Below are 22,284 nucleotides of genomic sequence, written 5' to 3' on the forward strand. Positions count from 1 at the left end.
CGTGCCCGGGGCTGGGTTTTCTTGTGTGCCTGCCTGGGTGTGGGGAGCAGAGAGGCGGTGCACGTCCAGGAATGCCAGCCGCGGATAAGGCATACGTGTATTTTCACCGCCTGGTCACAGTTGCTGGCGCACCAGGAACAAGCAGCCTGAGCTGTGCCAGAGCCCCCGCCACCCACCCTAACTGTCACTTTACAGGGACGAGTCCTCACAGGCCGCCCTCTAGAGGAGTGGGTCTTCATCCACAGACCCTCACCCCGGTTGTCATTTGTGGAGGTGGCGGCTTGATTCACAGACCCCAGCGTCTCTCTGTGGAGCACGCGCTGCTCCAGTACTCTCCCCCGCCCTCCACGTTTAATAGGATTGTGCTTTTGATATAATAGTTTTACCAAGGTGTCCCTCGGTGGCCAGGGCCTCCCCTAGCCAGATTGTACGGAAAGAACACCTGAGATCCCTTCCGTAGTTTCCCCCAGTAAGGGCGAAGGGAGTCTAAAGGGTCGGGGCTCTTTCCAAACACCCCTTCCCAGGTGCCATCATGTGTAGGGTTGCCGCATAGATCCTGTACCCCTCCCGGCGGCCCTCGCTGGCCATGGGCATTACTATCATGACATGTCATGATCTGTTTAATACAGGCTGCCCCCAGAAACACCGGCTTGCCTCTACAGAGATGGAGATAGGCCCAGAGCCCCCTGACTGTCCTTTCATGAGGGTGGGTGGTGGGAAGATCTCTGCTTCACACGGATGATGCCTCTGGAGGCCCCGCTACAGTGTTCGGCCCCCACAGGGATGGGGTTGCTGTGGTCCCATATCTCCTCGGGCTGCACTGAGGGGTGCGGCTTGAAGCTGTCCACAAGCTCTCATCGGCTGTTGACTGTGGACAGCCACCAGCAGACTCCCCTCCCTCACAGGCAGCTGTGCCTTCCACCCGCATCTCCCCTGCCTGCCCTCCTCGGGGACTGTTCTCCACCGCACTCCTAGGATGTGTTCTGAGGGGTGCGGCTTCTCCCCGAGATTCACAGGCTTGTTAGGGGTGAGGTTGTTTTCCACAAACCACCCGTCCCCCAAGGCCGCCTAAGCTATTACCTCAGAGCTGGCCTTTTCTCACCTGTCCGCTTCCTCCTGTTTTCCAGTAACAGGTTCTCAACTTTTTATCGGTCCAGGAATGGCAATTTAACATATTCGATTAATTTTGAGTGCCTCTGTAAAAACCCATTTAAACTCTCCAAGACAGCCAGCAAGAGAGGTTAAAAATCATATGGTGTTAAGAGTAATGTAAACACGCATGTCCGCCTGTAAAACTTCCTTTGAGAGGCCCCGGATTTTGAAGCCTGTATATTCACGTCCGCTAAAAGCCAGAAATATTTGTTCCAGTGACTTAAAGTACTGTCCCTCTGTCGCTTGCTCAGTCTCTTGGCCACTCTGCCTTTAAGCCTCTATCTCATAACCCCCCCTCTTGTCCTCTGTCCCTTGCAGTCTCCCACTTTTCCCCCATTTTGCTCTCTTTCCGCATCTCGCTTGCACACTGATCCCCTTTATTATTTGGGGAAATCATCGATTTTCTGAGGTAGATTTAAATTATAGGTAATGAATATGCATGGAGTTGTCCAACTGTTAGAGTGAGTACACCTTTAGGGTACCTCAGTGAGTTCCGCACTCGCGGTTGAGATTTGGGTTCAGACTGCAGGTCACGGATGTAAATTGCGCTTAACTTGCCTTTTCATACTTCCGAGGTCATGTCATTGAATGTTTGAGTCGAGTGTTTGCAATATTTATCGACTGCAGGGACACAAAATCGCACAGTGGTGACCAAACCAGCACACATCCATTTGCTGGCTGATTGATTAGTCTAATTTCCTTTCGGTTACTATCCTTTCCCCTTTGTGCCCCAAAGCGCCTGTGACCTCGTGAAAAGTGGTTCACAGCCCTTTACAAAACTCCCAAACAGAAAATAGTTTGTTGCCCCCAGTGCACGTACGTGATCTAGTTCAGGCTACAAACTTCTAATCCGGACACTCAATATTTTTCAGAATTTTGTCAGCTATTAGTATTGAAGCGCGTGGAGAATTTGCCCACGACCCCACAATTTCATAAAGTACGGAGCCGGGATTATAAGGGTTTCCTGTTAGCTCGGAAGTTAGTTAAGAGTTTAACTGGAAGGACCACATCACATTCTTGAGCAACAGATGTTAACGCAAGAAAAACCTACGTTTGCATTACATCTCATTGGAAGGTTCTGGTGAATTATTTGTCACCTACATGCTTGCGTTGCTGCGTTATTTGGTCGTATGAACGCTTGATAAAGGAATTAAAATTAAACCGCAAAATGAAAATAAGCAGTTTGTCCCCACATTAGATTTGATTGTTGCGCCCTCTGCAAATATGTCAATAAAACTTGCAAGCAGATCACTAGTTATTGTTTGACTCTGGTCGTGTATCAGCATGGCACCCTCTTCATGTGGACAAGTGCTTTCGTTTCGCCTCAGATTGCAATAAAAAACAAAACTGAGTGCAAACCGGCTTGAAAACACGCCTGTAAATCTTTCTTTTCAGGAATTTGCCTGTGCCGCTCCGCCCGTCACTGCTGTTATTTTAACTACTTCAGCGCCGTCGTCAATAACCTGTGCCATCTCGTCCCCGTCCGTGGCGGCATCTTATTTTCAGTCAACTGATGAAAGAGTTTTCAGATTTATGCAAACTAGCTTGATTTAAACGCTACAGTCATGGACAGAAAGTGGCACCAGTTAAAAACAGGAAATTTCATTTCGATACACGCTGTATTTTTATTTTATAAACACACTGTTTACTTTGTTTGCCTAAGCTCGGGTCTTTAGAATGTTGTGTCTTTTGTCTTTCGGAAGCAAACATGTTCCAATGACGGCATTATTATTTGGAACTAACCACTTATAAGGTCCCAAAGGCGAGACCTATTGGCTATGCCAATGCTTGTTTTCTTTAGAAACTGAATTGATATGGTGTCATAAAAACCAGCACAAAAAACACACACATGTAAAGCGTGGACTTGGATAGAAAACAGCAAGAAAAATAATCCGAAGCTAGAAGGGTTTATGGAGAAAGATACAAACTGAAGGGGTGTGTAGTGATGGAAAACTGGTCGACAAACGATTGGGCGCGGTTTTACAGGCAGCGGCAGAGTATACTTACAAATATGGATAGAATGATGATATTCCAGGGGAAGCGCCTCCTGAAAGAGAGAAGTGTTTGACAGGTGAGCATGGGTTCCTGAGGGTCTGCATGGAGTAACAATCTGCGAAACCCCAAACAAGTACCACATAAACCCCAAACGAGTACCACATAAACCCCAAACAAGTACCACATAAACCCCAAACAAGTACCACATAAACCCCAAACAAGTACCACATAACCCCGCCGCTCCCCCAGCGCCAGCTTGTGTGGTGGGAGCCATAGATCCTTGATGCTAGGAAGCTTCTATAATTTCATTCACAACTTGTACCAGGAGTTCCACAGGTGCAACCGTGGTAACATATAGGACCCCATAGAAAAAATGAGTAGGTACAAAACACAGAAGCGGTCAGGGTCGCAGGAGAACAAAGGCAGCCAAGCAGGTGCACAAACACAGCCAACCATGGACACTTCACCCACTACACGAGGCTTCGGCTGCTTTCTGCATGAGAACACTTCCAAACTGCAAGCGACTCATCCCAAACGTGGCAAGACCAAAGGCTCCCGCTTACGGAAGGCGGTTCTGATCACAGTGAGCGCAAGCAGCCTGCCTTTTCATAAGGGCTCTTTGTAAAAATGCCTGAACACCTGAAGCAGGTCATCCTGAATCTGGTTATCAAGGGGACCTGGCACCCTAAAGTCCGGTGAGGACACTGGCTAAACCCATGCTAGCCAATGTCCAGTAAGGAGGCGGTGCACCCCCAGTGGGATCACTCTATAGAATTCTATGGTGAATATATAATGGAAGTCACCTGAGCCTTCATGCAGATCTACCCTATATAGGTAGGGGCACACTGCACAAAGGGCAAAGCACATTAACACAATCAGCTCCACACAGGGCAAAGCATACAGAAGCGAGGGTCAGTGTGATTCTCTGGTCTCTGAAAGAGCAGTAAGTGGACGGTCACCTGCGGGATGTCCTTCACTTTCATACTAGTGAAGGTCGGAAGAGCAGGCTGGGGGTGACACGACGCTCTATGGCGGGTGAGACCTAGAGGGACATTTCTACAACAGGCAAGAATTGGAGCTGTTGCCTCTGGCTGCAGTGATGCCCACCTCGGGGCAGTACTACATTTGTGAAATTATAAATGCCAGGGCCAGAGGTATTCACAGCTCACCTGAAGCTGTAGGGATCGTTTCCCCCCTGCAATTTTATTATTTTCTTAAGTATATTTAACACCTTTACTTTCTAATGAGTGCTGTTGCAAATTAGACAACGCCACCATGTGGTGGACTGTCAACAATAAGTGCCTGAGCTCAGCACCGGGAAACACTGACACAAATTAGGCACCATCGGGGGTCACCTACAGCCCTACTGATGAGGGCTACACTAGACGTCTCTCAAGAATGGTGTGGCAATGACTGAAGGAGGGTGGCATGGGACCGATTCCCCTTAGTACTGTAGGGGGTCAACTGAGAGTGACACAGTGACCCTACATTCAAACAATGGTAGGGTGTGGGTTCATACCCCTGCATGGTGTGGGTTTAAACCCCTGCATGGTGTGGTACCTTGCAATGGGTGGGACAGTTGTCTGGGAGAGAGAAGGTATTCCAACATTGGCGACAGCACTTGTACAAGTAAGCTGCTAGACGAGTGACAGGTAAGGTAGGAGGGGTTGGGTAAGTGCATTTAGATGCCCTCCATTGAATGAGGGACAGTGCAGCAGGTGAGGGCTACAGTGGTCCTCTCCACAGAGTTAGTCCATCCACCCGCCAGGCGAGGGATCTCGCAGGGTTCCCCCTACAAGACATCTGGTGCCCTTCTGGAGATGAGGTCTGTTATGGTTTTTTCTCCTTCAGAGACGTGCTCTGCTTGGTGTCTCCTCCAAGAGATTCCGTGCCCTTCTCCAGGTAACTACCTTCGAGAATGTTTGCACACAGCAGAGGTGGGGGTGGTGGCGCCGCGTTGAGCAAACCCCACTTTCCCCTTGTTTTGCTAACTGAACGCTTCACTGAGATAACATTGACCTGCACCTGCTCTTGAAACGATCTCTACTGTATTGTCGAAGTTGAAGAGGCTACACCTGGACTTAGGTGTCAAGCTGTAGAGGCCAAACTAAAAACTGTAACTTACCTATAACAATACTTTCAGGGCTTGCATAGTTCTGGATTCAAATGCAGGTGATATTTTGCCATGTAGTGGTGGAGATGAAATAGAGCAAGATTCATTACCGGTAGTCACTGTTCAAATGGGGTTTTTAATCGAAACAAATGTGCCTTGTGAACATGCAGGCAGAACTAACAAGCATTGGCATAGCCAATAGGTCTCACTTTTGGGACCTTATAAGTGTTTAGCCATGCAACAGTTGCATAACTAAATACTTACAAGGTCCCAAAAGCGAGACCTATTGGCTATGCCAATGCTTGTTTCTGTTTATTACTGCTCTGTAGTAATGGCGGCACCCGTGCTTTAGCTTAAACATCTTAAGCTAAAGTCGGGTGCCGAGATTGCTTCAAAAGTAAAGAATTATCTATTTCTTTACTTTTGAAGCAATCTCAGCACCCGACTTTAGCCTAAGATGTTTAAGCTAAAGCACGGTTGCCCCCATTACTACATAGAAGTAATAAACAGAAAAAAACAAGCATTGGCTCACTGAGAACATCAAAGCGGCCGCGAAAGTGATCGCGATAGCGATCAATCGCGGCGCCTGCGCACATGCACTGTAGCTCTAGGCTGGCCATGGTAGCACTTTTTTAAGCCCTCACAAAAAGTCTTGCCAGACCAGCGCATGCGCTGGGTCAGGCGAGACCTAAAAAGTTGTTACTGTGCATGTGCATTATTGTAAAGGGATTTTCTAAAAAGCATACTGTGAAACGCATGGCTCGTGGGGAGTGCTCCCTTGGTGTTTCCTCCTTGTTTGCCTTCAAGTCAATAACATGGTTGATGGAGCCGATTCTCCTGTGAGAACCACATCCCAGCTGGACTGGCAAACAGCGTTCAGTCTTCCTAAGCTGCTCAGGTCAGTCCAAGTGATGCACACATTAGTGTCCTTCTGGCCTCCTATGTATTCACTCTATATTCTGCCTTACCTTGTGAACCCCTGGACGGTCTACAGTAAAAATACAGAGGGGTAAAAAAGTGGAGTGCAAAACAGTAGAGGCAAAAATGTCTGATGTTAAAAACAGAAGTTTAAAAAGTTTGTGGCTACAAAAGATAAAGTTGAAAAATGTACCTTATGGGGCAACACAAGTACTAGGGGCAGGGGCAAGGGTCCTCGTCCTGCTATGGTAGAGAGGAGCATTTACAGTGAGGGGAGTAAGGGGACTAGTAAGGGGCTTTTAGGATTCAGGAAAGGGTAGCATTAATCGGTAGTAACAGATTGATCGAGTTTGGGATTGGTAGAGTTATGGTGTAATTTTAGGGTTTGGCAAGGGGTTTTTAGATTTAGGAAACCGTAGCTTCAAGAGAACGGAAGGGTATTTAGTGTTCAGGGATGGGTAGTGTAAAAGGATAGTCCGGGTGCTTTTAGGGTTCCGGGAAAGGTAATCTGAAGGAGCAGTGAGATGCTTTCAGGGAAGGATGCATAAGGGGGATAAGGTTTTTTTTTTAGGGTTCATGGAAAGGTAGCATGATGGGATAGTTCAGGAATTTATGGATTTAGTATTGGGAAGTGTTATGGGTACTAAGTGGTTATTCTGGCACTGTTAGAAAAAATAACAGAACACCTGTACTGAAAACATCAAATTCGATTTTTTGGGAACTGCCACTAGTAAAATAAATAACCAACATTATCTGGGCAATTTCAACTTGCCTCTAATGTAGTCAACAGTTGACTTTATTACATACAACTCTGTGAACAAGACTTGCATTTCAATCGTATGGTTGACATGAAGAGCAGAAATACCGTCAGGTGTGGACTGTCTCTCAGTAAAACGGTCTGAAGCCAAACCACTAATTCACTAAATCTTCCAAGAAGCATTCCTGCTACAAAGGAAACCACCACTAGTTTCAATTGGTTACTGTGAAGTGAAGGTTTCAGGCTGACATGGACTCCAAACAGGCTGAACGCACTCGAAGTACTTTAAAAATATTCCATTCCTTCTGAGCAGCCATCCACTGTACTCAGTTTTGTTTTAAAAACCATGAATGTCACAAGAAGAACTCTTTCCAATGTCTAAGACGACACCATGTCCATCAAATGAAACAAGCCTTGGCATAGCCAATAGGTCTCGCCTTTGGGACCTTATAAGCGTTTAGCCATGCAACAGTTGCATAACTAAACACTTATAAGGTCCCGAAAGCGAGACCTATTGGCTATGTCAAGCGGCTGTGCGGCCGCTAAAGTTAAAGTGATCGCGATCACGATCAAACGCAAAAGTGAAAGTGACCGCGATCAAACATTAAAGCGGCTGTGCGGTCGCTAAAGTGAAAGTAATCGCGGTAAAATTGGCGCCCGCGCACATGCACTGTAGCTCTAGGCTGGCCTGGTAGCACTTTTTGGAGCCCTCTCAAAAAGTCTCGCCAGACCAGCGCATGCGCTGGGTCAGGCGAGACCTAAAGAGGAAATCAGGATCTTTCTAATGTGGCAAAGATAAGGCAAGATGAGTTGAAGTAAGCATTATATTTCAAAACGTCCATGTAATTTTGAAAGTGTGTTGTCATCTCTCTCTGTACATCCACCCTTTCCTTCTGAGAAATCAAAATAGTCAAACTCTTTGGCTTAAGGCAGCAGCTCGTCACCTTTTCGCTTCTGTGGACCCCCACTGAATCGCTACTGGAAGCAAAGGACTCGCACCTAATCAATTTCATGACTTGAACCTCAAAACAATGCACAAAAATACAGAAACAAGTATAAACCCGAAATTACCTAAATTATGAAATATATTATCTAATCCACAATCAATAACATGCAAATCAACATTTTTATCGGAAGGATGGAGAGTTTCAAAGTTTAGTTTTATTTCTGAAAGACGAAGCGCAAAGCTTTACGCTACCATATCATGTTGTCTTTTTTGCTCCAAACGCATGCTTTTTTTAGTCTGTGTACACTAGTGCTTCAATCGAGGCCACAAATTCTCAATGCTAAATTACTTTTGTTTACTTGCACAGCTCCCACAAATCAAAGACTATAAACTATTGGTTTAAGCCGGATGAAAGGTTAACAGATCCATCCTATGTTATTAAACATGGCCTATAAAGCCTTTTGTACAGCCACCACACACGTTCAAAGAGACTGATCTCAAACATACCACATCTCCACAATATCTGTCTTGTGTTCAAGAAATGTAGGTTATATAATAGATGGTGTAATGTACATATTCTCCAAAAAATGTTATCAATCTATCAATCAGGATTTGTATAGCGCAACTGCTTCACCTGTGAGAGTCTCTAGGTGCTGTGGGATTCCGCTACCCATTCCTATTTTTTTTTAATTTTTTTTTAAATGCTTGTCTTGAGGTCCCTCCTGAACTGTTGGAGCGACTGAGCCGCTCTGAGGTGCAGAGGGAGGGTGTTCCAGGTCTTAACTGCCAGGTGGGAGAAGGAGAGGCCTCAGCAGTTGACCCAACAGATGCGATGGGTAGCTGCTCTGAGGTATACAGGTCTTGTCCGCCAGGTGTGAGAAGGAGAGGCCTCCGCTGTTTACCTGACGGATGCGCTGGTGGCTGCTAGCTAGAGGGATCTGAAACAGAGGTCCCCAGTGGGTTGGTGGAAGTTCACTTGTTTGTTGAGGTACGCTGGTCCTTCGCTGTTTAGTGCCTTGTAAGCATGGGTGAGCAGCTTGAACTGGCATCTCTTCAAGACTGGTAGCCAATGGAGTTTCCTATGGCGAGGGTTGATGTGCGTCTGTCTGGGGAGGTCGAGGATGAGTCTGGCTGCTGTGTGCTGGATAGCCTGGAGTTTCCTCAAGAGTTGTGTGGTGATTCCTACGTAGAGAGAGTTGCCATAGTCTAGTCTGCTAGTGATTAACCCTGGGCGTAGGACTACGCTACGCTTGCGTAGTTTGCGTAACTACACGCTACGCAAATTGCATGTAGCACAGTGCAAAAACGCGTAGCGGGCATTTTTTGCTTGCTCGCGGCCCTCAACGTCAAGTTGGCGAGCGCGAGCGAGCAAAATAACATCCAGGCAAGACTTTTTCCTCGTTCGCGATCAGCAACATCAAGTTGCCGATCGCAAGCGTAGAAAATAAACCTCCCGGCAAGAGTCTCAACGCGGGGAGGTCAGGTTTCTCATTGCGAGCGACGAGAAACTACCAGTCCGCATTGAGAAAGCTGCCGCTCGAGTACAAATCTATTCGAGCGGCAGAAAACAACCGCTTGTACTGTGCTAGATGCGGTTTGCAATGATTGCACAGTGCGGACAAGCATCCGGCACTGTGCAATCAATGCGAACAGCATTTCACAGTGCACTACGCAGTTCACGTAGCTTGCGTAGTGCGAAGTGCGCTTCGCGTAGCGCTTCTACGCGAACTACGCCCAGGGTTACTAGTGAGGAGAGCTAGCATGACAGTTCGCCTGATGTTGGACGAGAGCTATTTGTAGACCTTCCTGAGCATTCGTAGTGTGAGGAAGCAGGCAGAGGAGACAGCGCGGACCTCCTACTTCATGGATGGCTGGCTGTCGTGGATGATGCCGAGGTTACAGGCGTGTTCAGTGAGTTTGGGGGTTGGGCCCAAATAAGGTGGCCACCATTCGTTGTTCGTTATTTAAAATCTATGGTATACACTCTTGTCCTCAGGACCTTGTTTATCTGTCCTGATGGTGCCGCCAAAGATCATTATGGCTAAAATGTGTCGACAAGAATGTAGGAAAAATCTGAATGATGAAATTGGCCAAACAGAGATCTATAATGACTAAGAATGTTTTCTTGCCATTGATAGAATTATGGTCCAAACGCAATTTATATGCACATGTAAATGAGTGTGTTCTGTATAGTTTGAATTACTATTATAAAGCATTACAATACATACTGTTTTAATGAATTGTAAAAACATTTGAAGCTAGAGTTGAATATGCTACTTACCAGTATGCATCTGTTCTTGGCATGTAGGGCTGCTGACATTCATATCTGTGCATAGATCGCCGCCTAGTGTTGGGTCCGGATGTTTGCACGTTGTTGTCCTGGAAGAGTCTTCGAAGTATCCTTGGATAGGTGACTCCTCCCATGGACTACAGTGCGCATGGGCATCCTCTCCATCCTCAGATTGTTTTTCGCCATTGTGGCAGTGATGGAGTAGATACAGAAAGTGATGACCATGCTTGCAATAATTCTGAGAGCTGCAGCTGCGACAGGCGCCGGGGAGGAGGGAGGGCGATATGAATGTCAGCAGCCCTACATGCCAAGAACAGATGCATACTGGTAAGTAGCATATTCAGTTCGAGGCATGTGGGCTGCTGAATTCATATCTGTGCATAGAATACATAGCAGTGCCCTCTATTGGCGGCGGCTACCCGTGCCAGCTGCAGCGGTCTGAAAAAGTGTTTTGAGAACAGCCTGTCCTACAGCTGCCTGCTGTTTTGACTGCACATCTACGCAATAGTGTTTTGTAAATGTGTGTGTAGTGGACCATGTGGCTGCTCTGCATATATCATGCAGGGGAATATTTCCTAGGAAGGCCATGGAAGCCCCCAACTTGCGTGTTGAGTGGGCTCGTGGTGGAATAGTTAATGTGCGTTTTGCCTTTTGATAACAGATTTGAATACACTTAACTATCCATCTGGCTATCCCTGCTTTGGAGATGGCGTTACCTTTGTGGTGTGGGGCAAAGGCAACGAATAGTTGTTTTGTCTTCCTGAAGGGTTTAGTCCTGTCGATGTAGTACATGAGGGCCCTCCGTACATCTAGTGTATGTAATGCCCGCTCTGCAACAGTTTGTGGGTTTTGGAAGAAAACGGGCAGTTCAATAGTCTGGTTCATGTGGAACTGCGATATTACTTTGGGCATGAATTTGGGGTTGGTACGTAGTACGACCCTGTTGGCGTGAACCTGAATAAATGGCTCTTGAACGGTTAGTGCCTGGAGTTCACTAACTCTTCTTAGGGAAGTGATCGCTACCAGGAAGGCTACTTTCCAGGTAAGGAATTGAATCTCGCATGAGTGTAGAGGTTCAAAGGGTGGACCCATCAGGCGTGTGAGGACCAAGTTGAGGTTCCACATTGGAGCCGGTGGGTGACTAGGTGGAATGACTCGTTTGAGTCCTTCCAAGAATGCTTTGATGGCAGGCACTCTGAATAGAGAGAGGTGCTGCCTGGTTTGCAGATAGGCTGATATTGCGGTCAAATGGACACGTATAGAGGTGTACGCCAGATTGCATCGGTATAGGTGTAAGAGGTAACATATGATGTCGTGGATGGATGCGTCCAGCGGGTTAATGTCATTATTACCGCAATAAATGACGAACCTTTTCCATTTGGCTGCATAGCAAGCTCTTGTAGTGGGTCTCCTGGCCTCCTTGATGATGTCCATGCAGTCAGGTGGCAGATTGAGATAGCCAAACTCTAGGACTTCAGGAGCCAGATCGCCAGGTTCAGCTGTTGCGGATCTGGGTGCTGAACCTCTCCATGGTTCTGCGTCAAATGCGCGGGTTTGATCCGCAGCCTTTGATGCGGTACCACGGAAAGTTCGAGGAAGGTGGTGTACCACGGCTGGCGTGCCCACGTGGGAGCAACTAGGACGAGTGTCAGGGAGTGTTGTCGGAGTTTGCGAGCCACCAGCGGTATCAACGGTGCTGGGGGAAAAGCGTACGCAAATCTGCCGGACCAGTTCATCCATATCGCATTGCCCTGCGACTGCGGATGTGGGAATCTGGCGGCGAAGCTTTGGCATTTTGCGTTTTCGCTTGTCGCGAATAGGTCTATCTCTGGGTGACCCCACTGCTGGAAGTACGGTTGGAGTACTGATGGGTGTAACTCCCACTCGTGCATCTGGTGGCTGTGTCTGCTGAGCAGATCCGCCATCTGGTTGTCCTTGCCGGGGAGGTGTTCCGCCATGAGGAACATGTTCCTCTGAATGGCCCACTTCCACATGCTCTGAGCCAGATGAGACAACTGTGGAGAGTGTGTCCCTCCCTGTTTCTGTATGTAGTACATTGCGGTCATGTTGTCCGTCCGGATCAACACGACCTTGTTGCACAGATGTACTTTGAAAGCCTTCATGGCCAGGAAGATTGCCATCAGTTCCAGAAGGTTGATGTGCATCTTCTTCTGTTGTGTCGTCCATAGTCCCTGCACTGTGTAGTGTAGTACATGAGCTCCCCATCCCTGGAGAGACGCGTCCGCTGTCAGTACTATTTGTGGAACAGGCTCTTGGAACGGTCGCCCCTTGCAAAGGTTTTGTGGATTCCACCAATGCAGAGAGTTGTATGCCCGACCGCTCACCAACACTAGGTCTTTCAACTGTCCTTGAGCCTGATTCCACTGACGTGCTAGGCACTCCTGAAGTGGGCGCATATGTAATCTCGCGTGCGGGACTATGAAGATGCAGGAGGCCATCATGCCTATCAACTGCATAAACACTCGCGCTGGAAGCGAGTGATTGGGTTTGAACTTGGAGATCAGCAGTTGTATGCTGTTGATCCTCACTAAACTTGGCTGAGCTGAGGCCGCCAGAGTGTCTATAGTCGCGCCCAGGTACTGTTGTACGTGTGCGGGCTGGAGATGGGACTTTGGGTAATTTAGTGAGAATCCCAGACTGTGAAGAAGGTGAATGGTGCGGGACATATGGCTTGCACATTGCTGGGCCGACTTCGCTTGAACGAGCCAGTCGTCTAGGTAGGGGTAGACGTGTATATGCTGCCTCCGTAAGTGTGCTGCCACCGTAGCTAGGCACTTCGTGAAAACCCTGGGCGCTGTTGTCACGCCGAAGGGAAGGACTTTGAACTGATAGTGCTGCCCCTGAACAGTAAACCTGAGGTATTTTTTGTGTGAGGGGTGGATGGGTATGTGGAAGTACGCATCCTTGAGGTCCAGTGATGCTAGGAAGTCTCCCTGCTTGAGAAGCGGAAGGACTTGCTGTAGAGTGAGCATGTGAAAGTGCTCTGAAAGAATGTACTGGTTCAGGGGTCTCAGGTCTAATATAGGCCTGAGCGACCCGTCCTTTTTTGGAATTAAGAAGTAGAGGGAGTAAACCCCCGTGCCCTGCTCGTGGATGGGTACGAGCTCGATAGCGCCTTTTAGAAGCATACTTTCTACCTCCTGCTGTAAGAGCGTTAAGTGCTCTGAGGACATAGGACGGTTTCTTGGTGGTATTGTGGGTGGAGTGGAAGTTAACTCCAGACAGTAACCGTGTTTTATAATATCTTTGACCCACCTGTCCGTGGTGATGGAGTTCCACGTGGACAGGAACCGTTGTAGCCTTCCCCCGACAGGTGTTATGTGGTCGGGAGGAAGGGAGAGGGCGTCACTGCTTGTTCTTGGGGGAGGACCTGGTGTTGCCGTAGCCACGTCCTCTGCCCTTGGTACTGGAGCCACGATAGCCACCTCGGGTGTTCTTATCGTAGGTGGTCTGCGTATTACCCTTGTTATATGTTTGTTGTGACCCCTGTCCTCTACCTGCCCCCTTGTTTCCGGGGCGACGAAAGGAGCCGCTCCGAAAGGACTGAGTTTGTAGGGCGCCCATGGACTTTGCAGTGTCCGTGTCCTTTTTTATCTTCTCGAGGGTGGTGTCAACCTCAGGTCCGAACAAAAAGTCGGGGTTGACGGGCTGATTAAGTATATTGTTTTGTACCTCAGGCTTGAATCCTGAGATACGTAGCCAGGCGTGACGTCGTAGGATGACGCTAGTGTTGATGGCCCTGGCAGCCGTGTCTGCAGCGTCTAGTGCGCATTTAATGGCAGCATTTGTGAGTAGCTGTCCCTCTCTGATAAGGATTTCTGCACCTTCTTTGTAGGGGTCAGGGAGGTGCTGAAGAAGTTGCTCCAGTGTGTCATAGTGCGCTCTATCGTAGCGAGCGAGGAGCGCTTGAGTGTTAGCTATGCGCCATATGTTTGCAGCTTGTGCGGCAACTCGCTTGCCGGAGGTCTCTAGCACCTTGGACTCTTTGTCCGGGGGAGGAGCGTCACCCGTTGTCTGCGAGTGTGCCCTCTTGCGGGCATTCGCCACAACGATGGAGTCGAGTGGTAATTGGCCTCTGATGTAAGTAGGATCCCCAGGTGCTGATCTGTATTTTTTATCGATCCTGGGGTTTATCACTCGTGCCCTGGTGGGTTCCTTGAAAATGTCAGTGGCTGGCTTGAGGACCCCCTTCAACATTGGCAGAGTCTTTACATGTCTTTCTGAGGATGCAAAGGTGTCCATTAGAAAGTCATCTTCGATGATATCAGAGTGAAGCTGTACATCATGGTTGTTTGCCGCACGTTCAATCAGAGCGTTGAACGCCGCAGTATCCTCTGTGGGTGATGTTTTTGGCCCATATAGTTGTGTGTCCTGTGCATCAAGAGGTGCACTGGGGTCTGCAGGGTCGCCCCAAGTTTGGTCAGGGTCCTGCTGGTCATCAGGGTCCGTGTCCACATGGTAGGGGACTTGTTCATCCAAGTAGTCCCCCAATGCATCCGTGTCGGAGCGTGTGGGGGAGGCCCGGTGTGGATCCTGGTAGGGTGAATAGAAGGGTTCATACAGGAGAGGTTCTGAGTCCACAGGCAGCTTCCTCTTTAGCGGGATCCTGAAAGGTTCCAATGGCGGTTCCGAAGTTATCCTTCGGCCGTGGAGAATCATCCTGCCAGTGTCGGCGTCGATGACGTGTGACGGAGACGGCTCGACAGGTGTAACCACAGTTTTGGTGACCTGTGTCCTGAGTTGAAACGCCTTCGGGATTGTGGGTGGAGGCAAGCCGAAGGTAATGCTGGTCGGCACCGACGAAACCGCCGGAGCCGAACCGGAACCCGACGGGTCCTGGAGGGCGTCCTTGGATCTGCAGCCTGGCATCGCGCCAGGCCGTACTCGGGGCGCCTTAGAGGTCGTGGCCCCCGCCAGGGTCGTCGAGGCGGCTGCAGATATCTTCTGCGCCCGTGGCGCATCGAGTCGAGGTGCGGAGATCACCGTCGACGTCTTCGACACGTGAGGTTTTGGTGTCGTCGAGGGAGTGCTGCGAGGCGTAGCAGGCGGGACGGCCCTCGGTGTCGGTGGCGTCGACGCCGGTAACCGGGCAGGTTTGTCGGCGCCGATGACCTTCTTCCGTTTGTCGACTCCCATGTCGCCTGTCTCGAGTTCGGCACCGAAGTCTCTCTTGGTGCGGTCGGTGCCGACCCGGTGCGCTGGCGTCGAAGGTGTTGAAGGCCTCGATCCGACTAGCGCCACTTTCAGTTTCGGTTTCGTAGGAACCTGAGCAGCTTTCGGTTTCGGTTTCGTGGAAGGGAAACCAGCTGGCTTAAGCGGTAATGGCTGCCGCTGAACGTCCGAGGCCGGGCCCGAGGGCGGGGCCGAAGGACTGCGTGATAGGTCTCGGGTAAGGCCCGAAGGCGATCCCTCGACCGGAGCCATAGTCTGTGGCGCTGGTGAAATTTCGGTCTGAACAGGGAGGCCTTGTTCATCATCGGAGCTACTCTCTTCGGCTCCTAAGGCCTCCTCGTCGTCTCCTACCTCGGTGTCGTCTTCACCTCTGTGGAAGAGTGACTCGTCGGCCTCGTCCGATCCGGGTTCGTGTTCGTGTTCGGAAACGGGACTGGAGGGTAAGACTTCTACTTCTTCGACGTCGTCAGCCTCGTCGAAGATGTCAGCTGGGGCCGGTGCCGCGTGCTGCGCTTCGAGCCTCGCCGCTCGACGATTCCGCAGAGTCTTCTTTGAACGGAACCGGGCACAGGCCATACATGTCGATTCGTCGTGGTCCGGCGAAAGGCATTTGTTGCACACCGGATGGACGTCGATGTGTGGGTACTTCGCATTGCATACCGGACACCTTTTGAATGGCGTCCTGGATTCCATCGTCGAAGTAGAGTCGATGGACAGGCAAATGCGAACAAAGTCGGTGCTGAAAGTTAGTAAACTAACAAAAAGTATCGAAACCCGATCGATAAACAGTACCGACGCGAACTAAAGGCCTTGTGGCCTCGACAAAAGTTTTTCCTAACTTGAGCTAAGATAGCACATCCGAACCCAATGGCGGAAAAAAACAATCTGAGGATGGAGAGGATGCCCATGCGCACTGTAGTCCATGGGAGGAGTCACCTATCCAAGGATACTTCGAAGACTCTTCCAGGACAACAACGTGCAAACATCCGGACCCAACACTAGGCGGCGATCTATGCACAGATATGAATTCAGCAGCCCACATGCCTCGAACTAAACACTAGCCTTATGTTTAACATCAACACTGATTAGCGGGAAGAGGAAAGGCCAGGATGATATTTAGTCATTTAAAACAAGCATTGGCATAGCCAATAGGGCTCGCCTTTGGGACCTTATAAGTGTTTAGCCATGCAACAGTTAATGCTATTGCACCAAGGAAATTGTGCTGCATAACTAAATACTTGTAAGGTCCCAAAAGCGAGACATATTGGCTATGCCAATGTTTGCTATAATTTGTCATGCATTACATCACGCAATACCATGCATGCATCATATGCTGAAAATCATAACCGATGTTCTTTCAACCGTGAATGACAAATAGAGCAGTTACTTAATTGTCTACCTTAAACACACTTTGGGCACCACAAGGAACTCTAAAGTGCTATGTAAATGCAAAGACAATACAATAACACTAACATCACAAATTCACTAGGGCACGGAGCAACTGCAGCAAGAAACAAAAACCTATGTAGCGGAACAGAGTTGGAAAAAGTATTACCTTCCCTGCAATCAAAAGGTTTTGCAATACTTTTCGCTTACACTAACTATTATATCACAGACACTATTCTCAAAGCAGCGGCCTACTGAAACAGAACGAAATGGCATTTGTGTGCTAAGACACAAAACCATTATTTTTCATACTTAACATTTTCAATAGGGCGGTTTTGCCTATTTTTGATACCATTTTCATTATGACTTGATGTACATGTCCAATATTCATTCTAAATAAATCAATTTTTTTGGCTAGGAATCTCTTTTGAATGAATGAGTTAAAGTATCAAATATATTTATAATAGCAGTCCAGCACTGGGGGATTATTTGTTTTACTCAAAAAGCATAACTCAGCACTCTAATTCCGCGTACTTCCAGTGTCCCAAGGCATAGTCCACTGTATGGACTGAGTTAGGTACAAGTTATGTCCGTACACAAATGACTGCATACCAGGGAAAAATGGGAAATTGAGGAGCAAGCGGGAAATCGAATCAATAATAGCCCACGGCCACGACTGTCTAGAAACACACTGTTATAATACATAAATATTTTATGTTGTTCAAACCACGAACTCTAAATTACAAGATCTTCCTGTATTCACCGAAGTGACACGGCACACACCTCCAACTAACAAAATGCAAACCGGACGATCAAAGACATTTCAAGAGCGAGAAAGAATGTTGTGCGTTTGACAAGGTAACGCAGTAAGGAGGAAGCACGCGATGGAAACGAACCCCACAACAATGCTCTAATAGTCCCACGGATTTTCCATGCATTTATCGAAAAACTGCCAGATCCAGGGAGTTCCATTCACACATAATCGCCTTGTCGCTACTAGTGAGGCATTTGAAACGAAAGGCAGCTGCTGGTTCATAATGAAAGTCCCACCTTCTAAAGAGTGTTTTTGTGCCTTTAGCAGACCTACAGACACTTGGGGGGCATTTGCCCCCTCTGTTATTGAGCATAACTTTGTCTCCCCTGTTGTACTACGAGTATCACTGAACAAAATAAATCCATCCTGCCAGCTTCACAAAAGCGGGGTGGAGGAGCACCACCGGACAATCCCACAGAAAAAATATCCACTCAGTAAGCAGCTTCATGTAAGCCTAGATCTGATTGGTTGAGAAGAACGTGTGCTGATAGGCTGAATGGGCCAAGCCTCTCTCTGCCAATGATCTTTATTGGTCTGGGAATGTCTGTCTGGAGCAGGCTGGAACAGCTGAGCGCGAGGATCGTTTTTCAGCTTTGGATTACTCAGTTTTAAGAGTATCACTCCGTATAGTAGCAGGCTGATGACCTGCAAGACTCGATGGATAAGAGTAACAGAGAGGAGGGGTGAAGTGAGGTAGTAACAATGGGTTGGTCACGTGTTGTAATGGTGTTGGTAACCTGAGGAAGACAAGCCCGCACGCGCTGTAAGGAATGCAGCTGCAATCGAAACCTGATCCAGAACAGATGACACCTTGCGCGCTGCTGTGACTCCTAGGCCATGGGAGTGCAAGATTTAAGGAGAGGCGGGACATGCACCCGTCTTTGGCCATTTGTGTGCTTTCAATTACTGAAAGCCACATGCAAAGGCCAATGGGATGTGTGGGAGAAGGCACACCCACACGGAGAAGGCTCTTGGAAGTCTGAAGTGATTCCAAGAGCCCTCGCCTTGAGCAACGCATGCGCGCTGCACTCTAGGCGAGACCTAAAAATCAATACTAAAATACTAATAATGAGGACTGATTTAAAGATCAACTCTGTGATTCGAAGAGTTTATGATATTTATTCCAAAAGGAAATCCTAATACGCAGTTAAGAGATTGTGACAGCACGTCCACCACTTGTGCGGTACAGCCTCTCCTCTATTAGTAGCCAGGTCCGGACTGTCATGCCTATGGGGATAATCAATTACGGTATTCTACAGGTTTACGTTCACTCTGCTTAGCAGGGGTATTCGTTGAAAAGCTGTACCAGTTGTCTTGCACCAACTCAAGAACAGTGCATGCTTCTTCAACCTCCACTGTTGATAATGCAATGTGTCATGGCAGCATTTACCCCTTGCCATTGAGGCCAATATGTTAGTTTGATATTGTCCTCCATCGTGAAAGAGGTTTTGAGCTATTCTTTGATATAATCTCTATTTGAGATTTATATTTAGTGCCTTATGTGCTTTTCATAATTGTTTTTTGCCCCTGGCGCCTACTCTGCCAAGAGCGAGATTCCTCTATAAAGGGTCTTTGTTTTGTGTGCTGAAACAGTAGTGAACAATGTGTCGCTGTAGTCCAGCCAGATCTCTGCTAGCTTGTACGAGTGATCCTGTATTCTGTTCAGCACATTCATGTGCAGTGAGAACCTGCACTGTGCAATCAAGCCCTCTGTGTTTCAATCATTTAATAGTAAATCTAGAGCTGCAAGTTTGAATGACCTACCTTGAACTCTCTCACACACTAGTAAATGGAAGGAATGCTTGCAATTTGTGTAGCCACCATCAATTGCCCAGGCTAGTATTGCAACCCACTGTGTCACTGTAAATAAAGGCCCAGATTATGCAACTCAGTACTGACCCTGCTCCTCATTATTATTATGAAATCTGTTTATTGGCATTTTGTTAATATAGACATAGTACATAGTACATTTGAATTACCTGACGGGGCAATGAGTCAGCAAGTCTAATGATACATCCCCAATCATGAGCATGGTAAACAACAGGATCAAGTGCCGCACCTGTTTGCTATGAAAGATGAACCTTGGGGGTCTCTTAACCAGCACCGTTATCTCAACATCCCACTTAGCTTTCACGTCACCGGGGGGTGTTCCCAGGGGAGTCACTCATAATACACCCATTGTCCCCTAGTGCAGTCCTCTAAACAGTTCTGTTAAACAAGAAGAAGAAAGAGGCAAAACAACAAATGCCCCAGCATAACAGCAGCAGCAGGTTCGGTCTTTACCATAAAATCCCCTGCACATCCCCTGATTCAGCTAAGGCCCCCGCGGCATTTCCCATGCCTGACCCCCAGACCTAACCTCCCCCCCCCCCCCCCCTCAGTGAGTGCCTCCTCAACGTGTGTCCCACAGAGTCTCAGGGCGTCCCCATCTAGCTGCATCAGGATCTGCAAATGTGTGCCCCACTGGTTCGCTATAGGTGTGCGCCTGAGGCCCAGCATTTCCTCCCGCAAAAGGGCCGTACCCTTCCGCCCCTGCCCACACCAGCAGGGAACTTCGCCATGCTTGCGCTCGGACTGACCCTGCTCCTCATGACAACAGTTATGTCCGAACTGCCAAGCGAAACCCCCTCCAGCACTCCCCTCTGCCCATGCAAATGAAGGTAAGCATGGAAACCTCCCTCCCAAGATGGCAGCAATAACAGGCAACCATTTGGTGTACACCTTTGGTGCTGACTTTATGCAGAGCATAAGGACTCAAAACATTTCTTGTCCTACCTAGGGATAAGGTTGCAGACAGAAGCATCACTCAAGTCTTTGATAGAATCTGAAGTGTGGTCAGAGAACCTCTGTTCTGGCTCAGTTGTAGGGGCTGTGGGTTGAGAATGGATTCTGAGAACCCACCATTCGCAGCATTAGGCAGTAAGCAACGCATATGGCCCGTGTCTGCTAGTGGCGATACTGCGATGGCTCCCTTCTCTACCAGTGCCTTTTGCCTCCTCCAGCAGTACTTGCCTGGACTTGTTTTTTTTTTGTCTTGTTGATAAATGACGCAATGCCTCATTGAACTGGATGAATGACACAGTCACCATGGCCGGCACCTGCCCGCTTGGGATATTGTGTGTCCATTCTTGATGGAAGCACATCAGTCTGCCCCAGACCAGGATGATGGGGTCAAGCAGTGTAGGGAGGGGTTTTATGGCCTTGCCTTTGAATGTGTATCTGTGTGTTCTGATCTAGGTTTTGAAAAAGTTACCACCGCGCACTCTGACCCAGCTGGTATTTCTGCCGCAAGTCAGAGTGGATGCCTCTGACTCATGGGGGCTAGGGGGTCGGCCTGGATGCCTCTTCTCTGTGCGTGTGCTCCATCACTGCACCTGCGGGTCTTGGAAACAGTCTAGTTTCTCTGTAGCATCATCTGGTTGTTTTACAAACGTTGATGAGAACAAGCATATTTTGAATGTGAGCATCGGGCCTAACCACCGATGCTTGTAGCCCCATATGTCATACAATTACCGGAAGAGGAGCTCTGCCTGGGAGATAAGTCCAATTGGTTAAGGCAACTTTTGATCTTTGTCTTTTTGTAGTGGGTTATTTTTTTTTAGTTCTTTTCCATCTTTATTGAAGCCACAACTGGAAAACTGACTGCAGAGCAGCATACGACACACCTTCTGCATCCGTGCGTCTACACCTCAAGGCCAAATCGTGGCCAGTATGTCTAGTTTTAGAGATCATATTTGGTGCATAGTGTCCGGTTTTATGGGCCACACTAGGGTAACGTGTTTAGTTCCTGTTGACACATTTGATGCAGTGTCTTGTTCTGGAAGCCACAAGTGAGGTATGTGACGAGTTCTAGAGGTCACATCTGCTGCACAATGTTGAGTTCTGTATGCCACACTAGGGCAATGTGTCCAGTTCTGGAGGTCACATTTGGTGCATAGTGTCTAGCTCAAGAAGACACATGGTTTACGTATTGTGACCAGTTGTGCATGTCACATCTGGCATATTGTGTCATATCTAGAGGCCCCACCTGCAGCTTAGCATCTATTTCAGAAGGCACTCCTGGCGAATGGTGACCTGTACTGGAGGCCACATCTGGGGTACTGTGTCCAGTTCTAGAGGTGCATCGGACTCTACAACTTGGCCATCCGAGAGGCCGCATCGCCATAAGACTGAAAAAGCCGCTCACAGTTCAGATGTGCACAGTGAAAGTGAAGAACACATGGAACCACATGTTCCACTACCAGCAGACTCTGGAAGAGAATGGGTTGCGTGGGACAAAATCAGGGACAAATGCAACTTTTTGTCACAGAACGCGTAGTAACTAACAGGCAAAATCTCCAGATGAGGTGGTGCTGGTAGAATCAGTGAATGAATAACAGAAATTCTCAGAATAGTGGACTCAAGGAGGAGAGGTAAAGCTGGAGTCCATGCACGGTGTGTGTGCCCGGAGCAGGGAGACGATGGACAGGCATGTGGTATGAATACTGGGACAATTTCTACGTTTCTGAAACTGTGTTATTTACTTCCTGTTCGTGTTAAAATGCTTCTCATCACAGTGTGGTCCATGTCATAAAGACCAGAGAAAGGATGTGGCATTATGGCCAGAGATGCAGGCTTTGGAACTTGCGAACCAGGTTCGAGTCCCCGATTCGGCTCAACATCCTGTGACTCTGGCATGGAGCTGGAAGTCTGGGGTGCTGCAGCACCCCCACAACAACCA

The 22,284-nt window shown here is 48.3% G+C and overlaps 1 protein-coding gene across 1 annotated transcript in view; it reads right to left on the bottom strand.

Annotated features, from left to right (window-relative positions):
• Nucleotides 1-22,284, bottom strand: part of TMBIM1 (transmembrane BAX inhibitor motif containing 1) — a 233,355-nt gene that overhangs the window by 13,031 nt on the left and 198,040 nt on the right. The window contains exon 7 of the mRNA XM_085650023.1: nt 3,160-3,199. Within this exon, the coding sequence (XP_085506149.1) occupies nt 3,160-3,199 (40 nt within the window). The remainder of the gene's footprint in view (nt 1-3,159; nt 3,200-22,284) is intronic.

This window comes from Triturus cristatus, chromosome 3_2, assembly GCF_964204655.1.
Source record: "Triturus cristatus chromosome 3_2, aTriCri1.1, whole genome shotgun sequence".
Taxonomy (NCBI): Eukaryota; Metazoa; Chordata; class Amphibia; order Caudata; family Salamandridae; genus Triturus; species Triturus cristatus.